This window comes from Thermobia domestica, chromosome 8, assembly GCF_964235325.1.
Source record: "Thermobia domestica chromosome 8, izTheDome1.hap1.1, whole genome shotgun sequence".
Classification (NCBI taxonomy): domain Eukaryota; kingdom Metazoa; phylum Arthropoda; class Insecta; order Zygentoma; family Lepismatidae; genus Thermobia; species Thermobia domestica.
In genome coordinates, this window is record NC_137461.1 from 203,972,939 (window position 1) to 203,987,942 (window position 15,004).

The following is a 15,004-nucleotide window of genomic DNA, read 5'->3' on the forward strand; positions in this document are numbered from 1 at the left end:
AGTTCCGTTTTCAGTGGCAAAGTAACAAGGATAGAAACGGAAAGGAAATAAAAGGTGTAAAACAAAGGATACATACCACTAAATAAATGTAACGTGAATAATGGATCCCGAAATGTCACGAGCAGAGCAAAGCATAAAAGGGTGAACTGAATCGAAGGAAGCGCGATGTCTATGTTACATCACTATTGCCAGATTCAAAATATGCATCAAAGGTAGGTAACCAGATTTTATCAATGTTACCAGTATCCAGATTTAAAGCAGGTTTATATTTATGAATAAAGAATGATTCTTTAATCTCCCGTTTGTGTTTGTTTTTGCTGAATCTATTGTATTAACGTGTTTTATATGATGTGTATGTTGTTTTAAATAAACGTTCATTCCTTACATTTATTCATTTACGTTACTTCTTTACGTTACATTTATTTAGTGGTATGTATCCCTCGTTTTACACCTCTTATCTCCCATCCGTTTTTATCCTTGTTCCTTCACCACTGAAGAAGTAACTAGCTTGTCGTACCGAAACGTACGGAAAATATTTAGGTTTCCTAAGGGAGGATTCATTGGTAAGTAGCCAATTTTTTTAACGGTTTTATTTTGTCTTTTTATTTTTAGTTTGTAGGAACGGTATAAAAAAAGAATAAATAATCATTAGATTTTTCAAGGTCAGATCAATACATCTTACGTTTCCAGTATAACTTTCAAACGTTTAAGCACACTCTTAGAATTAAAACAAAGTTCGTTCAAATTGAAGACTTCCGTGATAGACTTAAGATTATTTTAAACCTGATATTGTAAGTAATATCACTTCGATTTTAAGAAATAAATAAATTATGCACATGAGAGCTGTACATATTTTGAAACGAAGTAAGGTACGATATGAAGAAACAAGAGACTAAATACAGAGTATTATTCTAATAATATTAACACTATTTTCGTGTATGATACACGTAAGATGAATGTGACTTACCATAATATACAAATATTTCTATTTATTTGAACGTTTTAATATTGAATTTACTTAATACTATACATTTGAAAACTCTTTCCTTTCTACATAGAAATAATTAACTTGTGACTTATTTTGTCATTTGACTGGAATCAATTTGAAACAAGTAAATGGTATACAAGTTATTACAACTAAACATTCTATTCTATAAATTTTCTACTTCGACATAACTAATCGTAAATTCTCATATTTTGAAACTATAGTAAGTAAAACGCAGCATAACTTTATATATTTTTCATAATACGAAGTCCTGTTCAAAATAACTCTGGTTAACCATCTCTTTTTAAAAAGCTTTATACTTTTATTGACAAGTTGATGTAAATAGAAACAAATGCAAATTTTCTCCGGCTGTGAAAGATATTTATTTTAATCTAAAATTCTGAATTTCCCTATTTGTTAGAACTGTCTTTGTACAAAGAGAGATGAGAAATCATTATCATTTTGAACAAGACTATACTAATGTCTAACACACGAGCTTGGAACATAGGAATCCTCAAGCCGGATCTGAAAACAAATTTTACTTATAATACACAAAGCAGCTACACGATCACAGTCCATAAGCACACATGTAACATATATACTGTTTATGCGTACATACATATTGTTCACATTCATATCTCACACTGTCATGTATTTTTAAGCACATTTAATCAGATTCTGGCAACGATGGAAACAGCACGTCTAATGGATACTTGTGAAATATTCTGTTTGTGAGTTCCTTAAATAATTCCCCTGCAACACCTTCAATAGCTGGCTTCACTTCGTCAATAATTAGTCTCCAGTTGCTGTTAATAAAATTGTTCATAGCACTACCTTTAAAAAGTAAATAGAAAATTAATAAGTATCTGAACTAAATGTAAGATTAAATCTGTGAAATAAAATAAAGTAAATAGTAAAAGCTTAACGCTTACCTTTTAAGAACCTCTTTAACTTTGGTTTTAACTCTAACACTGGACATTAGTGAATTTTCTGTAAATTTCATGAAAATAAATTTGGATATGGTTAAAACAGTTATAGAAGATTATTTGATCAAACTTAATTAAAATATGTAATTAGATCTTTATATCGGGAATCCCATGTTTCTGAAAGCATAGAAAATAACTAATTTTGTTCTATAGTAGATATTTCCACAGCTTGAATAACACCTTTAAGTATCCAAGGACAATCCAAATAAGCTTACTTGTTTCTAGCCAAAGGGAGATCGACTTCCTTTTATACCAATTTACATATAAGCTCATTGAAAAATTGAAGGACACGAGTGCCATGGCAGCAAGACCTTTTAATGAGCCACCGAGATGTGAACTTGTATTGCACTGGCAGTGTCAAAACCCATATAATCTCCATTTATAGATTATAGGCAGAAACAAGAATTCTCAAAAACTTCTCGACATATGACATTTGTACAGGATTGAATTGATACGATCATATAATCCTAACTAGAGACTAGATCTTGCTCCAATGTGAGATCAATCCCTCTTTTCGTGTAGTATTCTTTTCTGTGATGAGACTAATTTTTGTATCGACAAGAAAGTGAACAAGAAATCATACGCCAATGGTCACCATAGCCTGAATTCCTAGTGAATGTAGGCTTTCAAGGCAAAATGAGACGGTTATATTATTAGGTTGACATATAAAATATAAGGTAACGAAAGAAGTTCTTGCCGTTTTAGAGCAGTGGCAAACAAAGAGCAATATAGGTACAGCACGTACCTTTAGGTTTCGAAGTAATCTCCATCAACATCCGACACCTTTTGGCAACATTCCTGCAGCTGCACAATATCCTGGTGATAAATCTTTTCGGTCGTGGATGCAAAGAAGTCCTTGAGTTCCGCAGATCTCCCTCATTTACAAAGGATCTTCCACTAAAGTAGTTGTCGACGGAATGAAACAGGTTGGCGCAAGATCCGATGAATATAGTACATGGCACAGTGTCTCCCAGCCAAGTTGCTGAAGGGTCTCCCAGGTTGTCTTTGCAAAGCCATATGTGGTTTTGCATTGTCATACAGGAACAGCATACCCTTGAGATTCGCCAATGCCAGCTCCTTTTGTCGCAATGCGCAGTGCACTCTTTGCAACTGCTGAGAGTAGAGGTCAGTAGTGATGGTCTGATCAGGTTTAAGAGGCTCGTAATGCACCATATGCAGACATTTCCGCCACACAGAGAGCATAAACTTTTGTGGGTGCAAAGGTGGTCTTGAGGTTCACGTGGCGACAAACAATGTCTGGTACGCTTGGTAGTTTCATAGAGGACCCACTTTTCGTCATCAGTAAGCAAATAATCAAAGATAAATGTGTTCAGGTGCCGAGTGACCAAGCACAAACAGGCAGTCACTCGTTGTTCTTTGTTGGCTGCCGACAACGAATATGACTTCCTTATCCCATGCAGGTGCAGTCTGACTGTTTCAGCGGAAACGGGGAGCTTCTCTGCAAGTTCATCACACGATAGACCACTGTCTTCATTGATGGCTGCTTTGAAGGCCTCCCCATCCAATACATGTGATTATTCACTACGAGGTTTATCTGAAAGACTCATATCTCCCGAATGGAATTTTTGTGGAATTAATGCCTAGCGGTGCGTTCGTTCTCCCCAAATGCAGCAAGATGATGCGGCAGCTGACAGACCCATGTTAACTCTTTAGCTCGCAGCTTTGCATACATGCAAAGTTTACTTTGAAATTGTATTGCACCATGTAGTTTCTAATTCGGAGATAGAAAAGCAGCCCTGCATATCAGCTAAGATATGACTGTTGATTTTTTTCTATGTTACGCAGAAGTGTAATGAGTGAAAAAGTGCAATTACGCTGACATTCGTCGCATTTTATTGGTTCTATCTAGTTTTAGTGGACTTTGCATATGCCAAAGCGCAACTTTGCATAGACCCTATATGCAAACACTATAAAATATTCCATAGAGCACATATTATTTGCAATAATTATTTTTTTTTTTAAAAAAATCCCCTGTTTCCTACACAATAACCACTCCAAATTGAAAAAGAAATCAGTTTGATCGAATAAAAAGGTGCGTTAAAGGGTTAAAGTCATACAATAAACACGCAAACAAACTGCTTCAATACCTCCGTTTCTCTTCAAGACTGGACGAGCTATGACTGTTGTGCATGCGCAACGTGCCTGAATTACTGAAGATTGATGATCAGACTCCCGATCACTTGGCAGGCACGTGCGTCATTTCGTTTCCTTTCTGTGAGCGCATGACTAATGAGACGTCAAAAATGGAAATAATTTCTTTGGTTAGTTTGTAAAAGAATTATCAGTTTCTTGTTTCTGACCAGAATGTGACTGAAGAGAGACACCAAACAATGCTCCAGGAAATATTTCCATCAATCTTGAATCCATAAGAAAATTTTATAAACTGGTTCCAGCAAGACAATGAACTAACGGATTCCAAATGAGAAGATCCGTACATGGCTAGACTTGCTGTTTCCTTGGCACTAGATTGGTCATTGAGGGTCCGTTGAGAGGTTTCCTGAAGTCTAGATTTGATATATCTTGATTTTCATCTTGAAGGTCATAGTACTGAGAAAATCAAGAGCGTATTTTTTCTTAATGTATCATATCATGCCATGCTCAAATCACTTCAAACACCCTTCACCGTATCATTTCAGGCTGAAGATGTCGTTTTCAGTTTTGCATAACTGTCAATGGTACTCTAGTTTACTGTGTGTGAACTAAACATTTTCGTTATATTTCAGACTTATGGGATATCCTCTATTTGAGTACGGTTACTATCTGAAGAATTTTATGGGTTATGCAAGGAAAGATTTCGTAGGATCTAAAACTTAAATGGAAATAAAATAGATACATACTTTCTTCAGTGTGTACAGTGGTGAAAGAGTCATTAAGTAATATTTAAATATACTTAGTAATTTATAAGTAATATTATTAAACACAGCTACTTATTACTTTAAATAACATAATGAAAAATACTACTCTTAATGCTACATCTTTTCACAGTGTTGTTTGTAACGCTATTGTGAATAGTAGTCGGTCTTACGAGTTAAAATTAAATAATAAACAAAGAAAAAAGACTAACTCATTATTATCATTTATTTAAAGTGGCTAGAATAATATTGCTAAGATAGAAATGTATGCAACCCTTTACATAGTGTCTTTCTCTAAGACTATATTATAAAATGAACGAATGACAGTATAGTTTTTATTTTGTGCACGGTACGAGTAAAATAACATCCTAGGATTATTCTAAATTTAAATAAACATTGAGATATAACTATTAATAGCTTGATTAATACAAATAAAAATTAATTTTAAAATTTGAAGTTTTGAACTGTATTTTTATCTTTAAATGAGCTACATAAATTTTATAGTTTGTGTTTATTACGATTTGCCATCTCAAAAAGTTGAAATGCCATTAAAACGACCAACTCTGGTTGAAACAAGAAATTTGATAGTGTTAGTATATCCAGAAGATTAGAATAAGTAGAGTATAAAGCTGGACTATACAATCTTAATTAGTAGCTTAATTAACTAAGAATTAATAAGAAAATTATAATTTTCTGTTAATTATAAACCACGTAGTTCCTAAAATTTCCTAATTCGTTCTTATTATGAGCACCATCAAAGACTGTAGCATAGGCAATCAAATTGTAGCCTAAACGTTTGAAAGTGGAAAATAGGAAAGTTAGTGCATTTTAAGTTTAATCAAGTAAAGTCCGTGCGTAGATTACCAATCATTTTTCTGTCGTGTGTTTTAAACACTAGTTTTAGTTCAGTCAGCTGTTTGTGAATGTATTGAATTATACAACAAAATGTTACAGAGCTGTGATGCTATCATATGTGCTGCCCGTATCTTTCCTCACATATTCAAGTGAAATTTTAAGTTTTTGTGGAAATATTTCGAGAAAGTATCATAATATATTTTCTAATCATAATATATTCTCTAATTTTCTAATGTCTCTATATAACGCACGACTTTCAAACGTTGAAGTCCTTTGGTAGATAAATTTATTTTTACCAATTTTCTACCTTGAATAATAAACCTTAAGACATTTCAGAGCCTTTACAAAGTGTGACTTTTTTTTTTTTTTTTTTTTTGTAATTTTGTAACGTGTGTTTTTGTGTTTTACACAATTTTTCTTTAATGCTACATCATGGGTAGTAACAAATTCTTTTATGGTTTGAACTCATCAAACAATAGCTCTACGAACTATAAAGACCTTGGTATATCAATATATATGATTTTCTGTTTTCATTCTCACTTTGTACACAAAACTTAAGACATCACGATAACTGTTTTGGTAAGCACATGATTCAAATTCACTAAGGTCATTAATAACTCGTCTTCTCTCTTGCTAATGAACATTTTAGAAATAGCTAAATTGGTTCACAGTCTCGTGTGATGGTAATTGCAAATTCTTAGAAAACTTATTAGTAAATTGATATTTAATGTCTATATATAATAAGCTGTTAGTGTTTTTTTTATAAACAGTTAGAATTTATAATATGTAAATCAATGAATCTTAATAATATATTTGTCCTTAAACTTTTTTTAAATAGTATTGTTATATCTATATTGGAATATGGGTTAGTTGTTTGGTTGTTTACCTATGAATTCATATTGAGAATTGAAATAGTTGACAAAATGTTCCTTCACGTTCTATATTTTTAAAAACATCACTTGTCTGCATTTCTGAACAGAAACTCTTATAGAAGGTTACAGAATGAGTTCGAAAATAACAATTTATTGGAAAGGCAGGTATTGGCTGATTAAATATTTTTATATAAATTGGTTGTTAATGATTTTGATAATAGTGATTTACTTTGGAGACAATACCTAAATGTTAATTTAAAATTAAAGACAATTTTTAGTTTAACCTAAGTCTATAAATGAACATTTTAAGAATTAGCGTTTAACAAAAATGTGTTCCACTTATAATAAAAGTATTTAGATTTCAGTCTCCCGCTCGAAAAATACTTAGAATTACTTAAGTTAGCATGTAAAGATTACACACACGCTTTGTAATAATTTTGAAACCTTTTTTACTACATATTACAAAACATGAAAAATAAAGTAATTGGTCTCTAAACAAATCTCTTATTACCGACTTCACAAACCCATTGTGAATATTCTGGGAATGGGGAATGGCGGAAACTTCATAATGAGGAATTGCATAATTTATGCCGTTTAACCAACATTATTAGTATTATTAAACCTAAGAGAATCAGGTAGGTAGGTTATGTAGCTAGATTGGAAGAAAGTAGTAAGATTTCCAAACTTTTAAGTAGAAACCAATCGAAAAAAGACCATTAGGAAGACATGGACTCAAATGAAAGGATAGTATAAAGATGAATTCTCAGATATAAATATACAAATCGTAGAAAATAAATCTAGTTGGCTAAAAAACAGGTCAATGTAGAGCGTTTGTGAATGTAGTATTTAACCTTTGGGTTCCATAGGTCATAGAGTTAGTTAGTGTAATTTTAATATCACAGTTATTTTATTATGTTTTTTTTAAATGAAATGAAAAAATGAAATCTTTGTGTTTTACGTCCCACGGTTAAGCCGGTTAGGCTAAAGGAGACGGTGATGATGAGTAATGAATGAAATGGTGGAATGAAGAAACTGGGAGGAAACGGGAGAACCCCGAGAAAACCCACGCACACGGTGTTTGTCCACCACAAAGTTCACTTGGCGGGGGCTGGGATCGAACCCGGGACCCCAAGCACCAGAGGTGAACGCTCTACCACTGAGCCACCGCTGCCCCCCATTTTTTTTTTTTTTTTTTTTTTTTTTTTAAAGGGATTGAACACTTTTACACTTTCACGGCTAGTTCTAAAGGAATGTCTACAATATATAGAAGATTAACCTACTTCTAATGGCATTAACACAGGAAAAAAATTGTATTTCACATGGATACTGCTATGCACAGTATAGTTAAGGTATTGCTTAAACTGGTTTAGGAAATTGACTAACCATTTTGCCAGAAGATACGTTGAGTGATTTTGCCTAAATAAAACGTGAGGAACTGGTATAGAGTCCTCAGTTCAGTACAATGGAGTATTAAATAATGAATTTCAATTTTTTTCATCTGAGCAGCAATAGGATAGTGAGAATGACTCAGCAGAATTGCTTTTCTGTTAATGCACCAAGTGAAATTTTTCCGCTTTGGCTAGTTCAGTCGCTGAATATTTTAATAATATAATTAAATCTATAATATATTATCTATAATTAAATCTATTATCTTTCATAGTATAATTAAATCTATAACACTAGTTAACAAATTTAAACTTTTTGTTTGTTACATGAGAAAAATCACCTGATCTTAAAGGAACTTTTTGCGCTGAATTCGAATATGCACTCGGTTTCTCTCCATCACGTACAGTTTTCCCGTAACAGAGGGATTTTCGGGAAATTCCCTCAAAAATTTCCCTTTTTCAGATATTTTATTCCCCTAGCTCCTGTCCCCTTACATATAGTAACATAGAAATTATACCTAAGTATACCTTGATTTATATTTAATAAACCCTAAAAGTTTCGTAAAAATCGCTTTGTTCTTTCTAGAGAAATAAATATATTTGTATGTATACTGTGTGCACTGTTTATTGCACCTGATAGTAATGCTTTCAGTGAGTTGGGGTAAAAACGATTTGCTTTATTACTACAAACACAGACATAAAAATGAATATTTACAATAGTCAACAACACACTTGTATTGCTCTCTGTAAATTAGAAACGTGTATAAAAATAGAATGTAATTCCAACGTATATTTTTTTTCAAACGTACAGTATATGTATATCTTAATACATATATATACAATTCTCCAAGTTTTTTCGTTTTGTTCATGAAATGGTTATCAATATTTGTTATCAAATGTAACAGAATGCAAAAGAACTTCCACTTTCCGAGCCCCCTACCAACTGGGAAGAGATATGGCCAAAAGACTCTGATGATGATCATGACCTTGATGAACCATCGACATCAACATGTACATCCAAGGATCCAACGTTCATCCCTGACTGTGTTCGCGAGCCACATTTCATCCGGCAATGTGAACTTAATGACCTAGTCCGTGATTTGCACCTGACAAAACAAGAGGCGGAACTTCTGGGATCAAGGCTCCAGCAGTGGAACTTATTGGATGCAGAAACGAGCATATCAGTGTACAGGAAAAGGCATGTTCAATTTTCAAGCTATTTCTCAATGCAAGATAATGTGTGCGTATGTACGGATATAAATGTGTTGATGGCGGAGCTAGGAATTCCTTACGTTCCAGAAGAATGGAGGTTATTTATCGACGCGTCAAAGGTCAGCCTTAAAGCTGTCCTTTTACATAATGGAAATAAAAAACCTTCTATACCACTTGCGCACTCAGTGAAGATTAAGGAATCCTATGACACCATGTCAACTTTGCTAAATCTTATAAATTACAAGGACCATTGTTGGCAAATATGTTGTGATCTCAAGGTAGTTGGTATTTTATTAGGACTGCAGTGCGGTTACACGAAGTACCAATGTTTTTTATGTTTATGGGATAGCCGAGCTGATGACAACCATTATGAAGTGAAGGAATGGGAACCTAGAGTGAATTACGTACCTGGAGAATGCAACGTCAAATACGCTCCTTTGGTAGATCCTAATAAGATATTACTACCGCCACTTCACATCAAGTTAGGACTTATGAAAAACTTTGTCAAAGCCATGGACACATCTGGTGAAGGTTTCAAGTATTTGCGAGATAAGTTCCCTAACCTGAGTGATGCTAAGATTTCAGCGGGAGTGTTTATTGGTCCCCAAATTAGGAAATTAATGCTTGATGATAGCTTTGACAGCAAGTTAAACAGTGCTGAGCTAGCTGCCTGGACAGCATTTAAGTGTGTTGTGCGCAACTTTCTGGGCAATAACAACGCTGAGAGTTACACAGAAATCGTACAGGACATGATACAGAAATACAAAGAGTTGGGTTGTAGGATGTCTTTAAAAATCCACTTTTTGCACTCCCACCTCAGCTTCTTTCCTGCTAACCTAGGTGCTCTCAGCGACGAACAGGGGGAAAGATTCCACCAAGATATACTGGCAATGGAGAAAAGGTACCAGGGACGATGAGATCCTTCAATGATGGGGGACTATTGTTGGGGTCTTGTTAGAGAATGCAACATTTCTTACAAAAGAAGGAAGTAGTGTACGTTTTTGTAACCCAATGGAAGTTTCATATATTGTGATAGTTTTGATTGTCTTTTCATGACCTTTTGGTACATTTGTATTATTGTTTATTGTAAATTGTCAAACTTGTAAATTATATTGTATTATATTTTATATATGTGTTTGTGGTAATAAAGCAAAACCTTTTACCTCAACTTAAGAGATCTGAAAGCATTACTATAAGTTGCAATAAACAGTACACACAGTATACATACAAACATATTTATTTCTCTAGAAAGAATAAAGCGGTTATTACGAAACTTGGAGGGTTTGTTAAATATGAATCAAAGTATACTTAGGTATAATTTTTATGTTAGTATATGCAACGGGACAAGATCTTGGGGTGTAAAATAAACGAAAAGGGAAATTTTTGAGGGATTTTCCCGAAAATCCCTCTGTTACGGGAAAATCGTACGTGATGGAGAAAAACCGAGTGCATATTCGAATTCAGCGCAAAAAGTTCCTTTAAGAACAGGTATTTCCTTTCATGTAACAAAACCTTTGTTAACTAGTGTAATTAATAAGTTGAATTAAGAAAAAGATATTTTATTTTTGATTAAAACTAGTAATTAAAATATAAGTTCTTTTAAATGTCACTACCTATACTGACTTTAGCATATTGAAGTAACCGCTATGGAAGAATCGTCTTACTCAATTACTTGCCTAATTACTGTAATTAAAATATGTAAACTTATTATAATTCGAATGAGTAAACCGTAAAGATATAAAAAAAATATATATGTTCTTTTAATGCTAGAGCGTATAAAGAACACAAGTAACATAAATAACGAAGTACGAAATTAGTGAAACTACAAAAAATTAGTTTTAAGGAATCTTCGTTTAGTTCCAACAAAGTTGGCATCCCGAGTTTAAATGTTGAATAGCTATTTTACAGACATTTCCGCGCCCATCAAGAAATTAAAAGTGTCAAATATGGTATATCTTATAATATTATTGTTGCACCTAAGTTGTCGAAGATACGAAATACATATCATTGATACTACCGTAGCAAAAATATACAATAGCCAAAAGAGTGAAAACGTACTGAGTCATATCGTAGTAAATATACATATTGCAATATATTGAAATATAATGATTTGAAGATCATCGATGGTTGTAATTTGTTTGTCATTCCAGGTGTAGACAGTATGTAGATTCCATAAGAAAAATAACGATCGCGAACCAAAGGCCTCAAAGAGTCTAGTAAGTGATTTCGAAAGTGGTTGAAAAGTGAGACCATGAGACCTCGATGCAAAAAGATAGTTTTTTCTGAACCTTCAGATTTAATTGTCTACCATCAGTTATTATTCAGTTTAAGAGACATCAAAAGGAAACTGTGAGTCCACGTTCTGGTTCACAAGATCCAAGTCAATGTCAGTGGAAAACTATCAAAAGGTGTGTGGAACAAGAGCCCAAGTGGAAAGCTTCAGATGTGATAGAGCCGGATCACGACTGTCAGATATCTATATCGACCAAACTATCATGGGAGAACTGCAAAACGTAAAGCCTTGCTTACTGTAGCCAGTATTGTTAAGCGGGAACAATGAGCAACGAACGTATGCGGCATAATGTTAACTTTTGGCGCCAGACAATTTTCTCTGATGAGTCCATATCTTCCAAATTTTTATCCGGCGGATACACATGTGTCTGGAGACAACACCTTCAAGTATACCACTTGCATCACTTACAACAAACAGACAAACATGGAGAGCTCTCACTGATAATATGGAGAGCTATTCGGAGCTCTGGGCGTTCCGAGTTGCTGGAATCTATTAACACTCTCAACAACACTGGATACATTGACATTTTGTAGAGGAGTCAACTACTAATATTTTCCCCTGAGTTGCATCCGAAAACAACTATGTTTATGAACTTCTTTTCATACTAAAAACAAAAAAATCAAACCTGGGGAACACAAAGTGGCACCCGAAAGCTGCCTTGCGTCAGTCAGTCCCCGGATATGAACTCAATTAAACATGACTCCATTCACAAAAACCAACTTTCATGGAGAACTCCTCCAATGTTTGCGTGTAGGATGGACAAAAATTCAATGGGTCAAAATCAAGGAACTCGCAAATTCCATGACCCAACGGGTTAAAACTTCGCTTCACGCTCTGGTCAATCAACAAGATATTAATCTGTATCCTTTTATTATCATTTGGTTTCTGTATGAAGTGAATACAATTCAATAAAGGAAAAGTGTGTACCTAGTACTTGTAATACGTCTCTGTATAATAAAACATTATATGCTTCTAATATCAGTTGGATTACAATAAATGTTTTGTTCATTCCCATAATTTTATCCAGTACACATGAATTATATTTTGACTGTGTTTCTTATGGTATATAAGTGACAATTTTTCTTATGAATATACATTCATTTATAAGAAGTATCATCATTGATTTTCATTGTCGTTAGTAGTTCAAAGATGACCGATGTACAAAACCCAAACCAGTGTGTTATGTGATATAACCAGTCTAAGTGACAGACCATTATATGTTTTTATTTAACTTACAAGTACAGTGGTTCAACCATGTCCTCAAATCTTGCAACTTTAATTTAATTCATTTTCCGACGTCACACAATGGGAAATTTTACACAACATAACTCCGGTGTCAAATACCATATTTCATTCTTACTTCAATGTATTTCTATATATACTCATATATTTCTTAACTAAGTGTAATTTTTAGTTGGATCGTATGGAGATAGGCTGATTGAGGAATAAAATATAAATAAATAATGTAAGAAATACTGTAACACAAAACATAAATAAAAATGTATTTAATTATGACTAAAAAGTCGAAAATAAAATAAAATATGCTATTTTTTTAAAAATAACATGATTTTTCTAAAAACTTAAAACAAATCGTACTAAAAAAATAAAAGATCGTCCAAAAAAAGTAAAACATATTTCCGATTTTCAGAAAATCGCTTTGAACACACATATATATATATACATCTATATCTATCTATCTATCTATCTATCTATCTATCTATCTATCTATATATATATATATATATATATATATATATGTATGTATGTATATATATATATATATATATATATATATATACATACATACATATATATATATATATATATATATATATATATATATATATATATATATATATATATATATATATATATATGTATGTATGTATATATATTGTAAATGGCGCTCACGGACAACATAGCGCTGTTTTTCAGGCCAAAACAAAGCTAAAATACTATATAATGGTATACCCTGCAGGGCCTCCTTCAGCCTCTATAGGAAATCAACATTTCACTATGTGGCAACATCGCGAATTAACTTGGAACCATTAGTATTGCTCTATCAATCCATCAAGCAGTTACATCGATTGTTACGCTAATAAATGGTGCTAGTGTCAACGGCTATCCACTTTAACTGCCATCTGGAAAGAATTAAGGTAACTATTTGATGAATTGGTAGATCTACTTTATGGTTCTTTACGATGTTGCCACATAGTGCAATTCGTGTCTCCAGACGAGAACCCGAAAGATATACAATTATATATATATTTTGCTTTATTTTGACATAGAATAGTAATCTTTAGTCCATGGGCGCCATTTTTAGAACACCTTATACACACACACACACACACATACATATATATATATATATATTTATGATCATATAGAAAAGCATGAAAAGCGCTCTCATATATTTATATTATAAATTGATTGTATAAGAGAGCGCTTCAATGTTTTACTTTTCAGTCATGCATAAATAGATTTTATCAAAGATGTAATATTTTTGAAAACAAAACATTTTTTAAAAATCCTTTTGGTACGATTAATTTTATTTTTTAACTTTTCGGTACGACTAATTTTCTTAACTAAAGAAAGCACAATTTTTAAAAATACGTTTGTTTTATATATATCTAATGTGTTTTTGTTATACTGGGCATAGAAAATCAGTATAGTATAGAAAATCAGAGAGTGTAGTTTTTCTTTACATAATTATTAAATAAATATGACGTTTCCTTTACTTAGCAGAGTTTCCTTTGTATCGTACCAAGTGAATTTCTGTTACTCTTAACAATTAATGAGTTTACTTCAAATTGTAAGAATTTGCTTTATCTTAATAAGTATTCATAGATTTCAACATTTTATAGACATATCTACTTACTAAGAATTGTATCTCCCCCGAAAAGATTATCATAGCGGACGGATCCTTTCTCCATATTGAATTCCACTATAAATTCTTTCACATTCATATGAGTTCTGTTCTCCTTCGTAAAAGGTTCTCCGTTCACAATAATTTTTGTTGTAATGTCGGCTGAAAAATGTAAATGAAAATTAATACATCGCAATCACTTAAAGGTAACATGTATACATTATATTGATTAGGGATTATTTATCTTATATTGTGTAAGACTATAAAGGAATCAGATAATTCAGAATACAAGTTGTAACAAAATAATGAACATTTAAATGTTCAAAGTACAGGTAATTTGTTTCAATGAAAAATTTAAAAATAATTTTAAAAGGATATGATTCTGTATATACTTTCTTTGGTACGTATGTAAAATAGTAAAAAAATGATATTAGGATTAGGATTAGGATTGGAATTTTAGATTTCTGGGCTTTCGGCAGCGATGGCCACTTAGCCCGTCACGTTTGAAGGATGATGTCCCTCGGCGAGCACACTATCCGGGAAAATGGAAGGAAGAAAGGATCAGGAAAGGAAGGAAGCAGCCTGGGACCTATTAGTTTGGTACCATCCCGGCATTTGGCTGGTGTGAATGAGGAAAACCCAGGAAAACCCTCACTCAAGATGGCTGGAATGAAAAA

General features: G+C 32.9%; 1 protein-coding gene across 1 annotated transcript in view; it reads right to left on the bottom strand.

The window, feature by feature from the left end:
• Positions 1 to 759: 759 nt before the first annotated feature.
• The window catches only part of LOC145691927 (protein takeout-like), a 133,725-nt gene continuing 119,480 nt past the window's right edge, over positions 760 to 15,004 (bottom strand). The window contains exons 5-6 of the mRNA XM_081767234.1: positions 14,340 to 14,489; positions 760 to 1,819 (exon numbers count right to left, since the gene is read on the bottom strand). Of these exons, the coding sequence (XP_081623360.1) occupies positions 1,653 to 1,819; positions 14,340 to 14,489 (317 nt within the window). The 3' untranslated portion in view covers positions 760 to 1,652. The remainder of the gene's footprint in view (positions 1,820 to 14,339; positions 14,490 to 15,004) is intronic.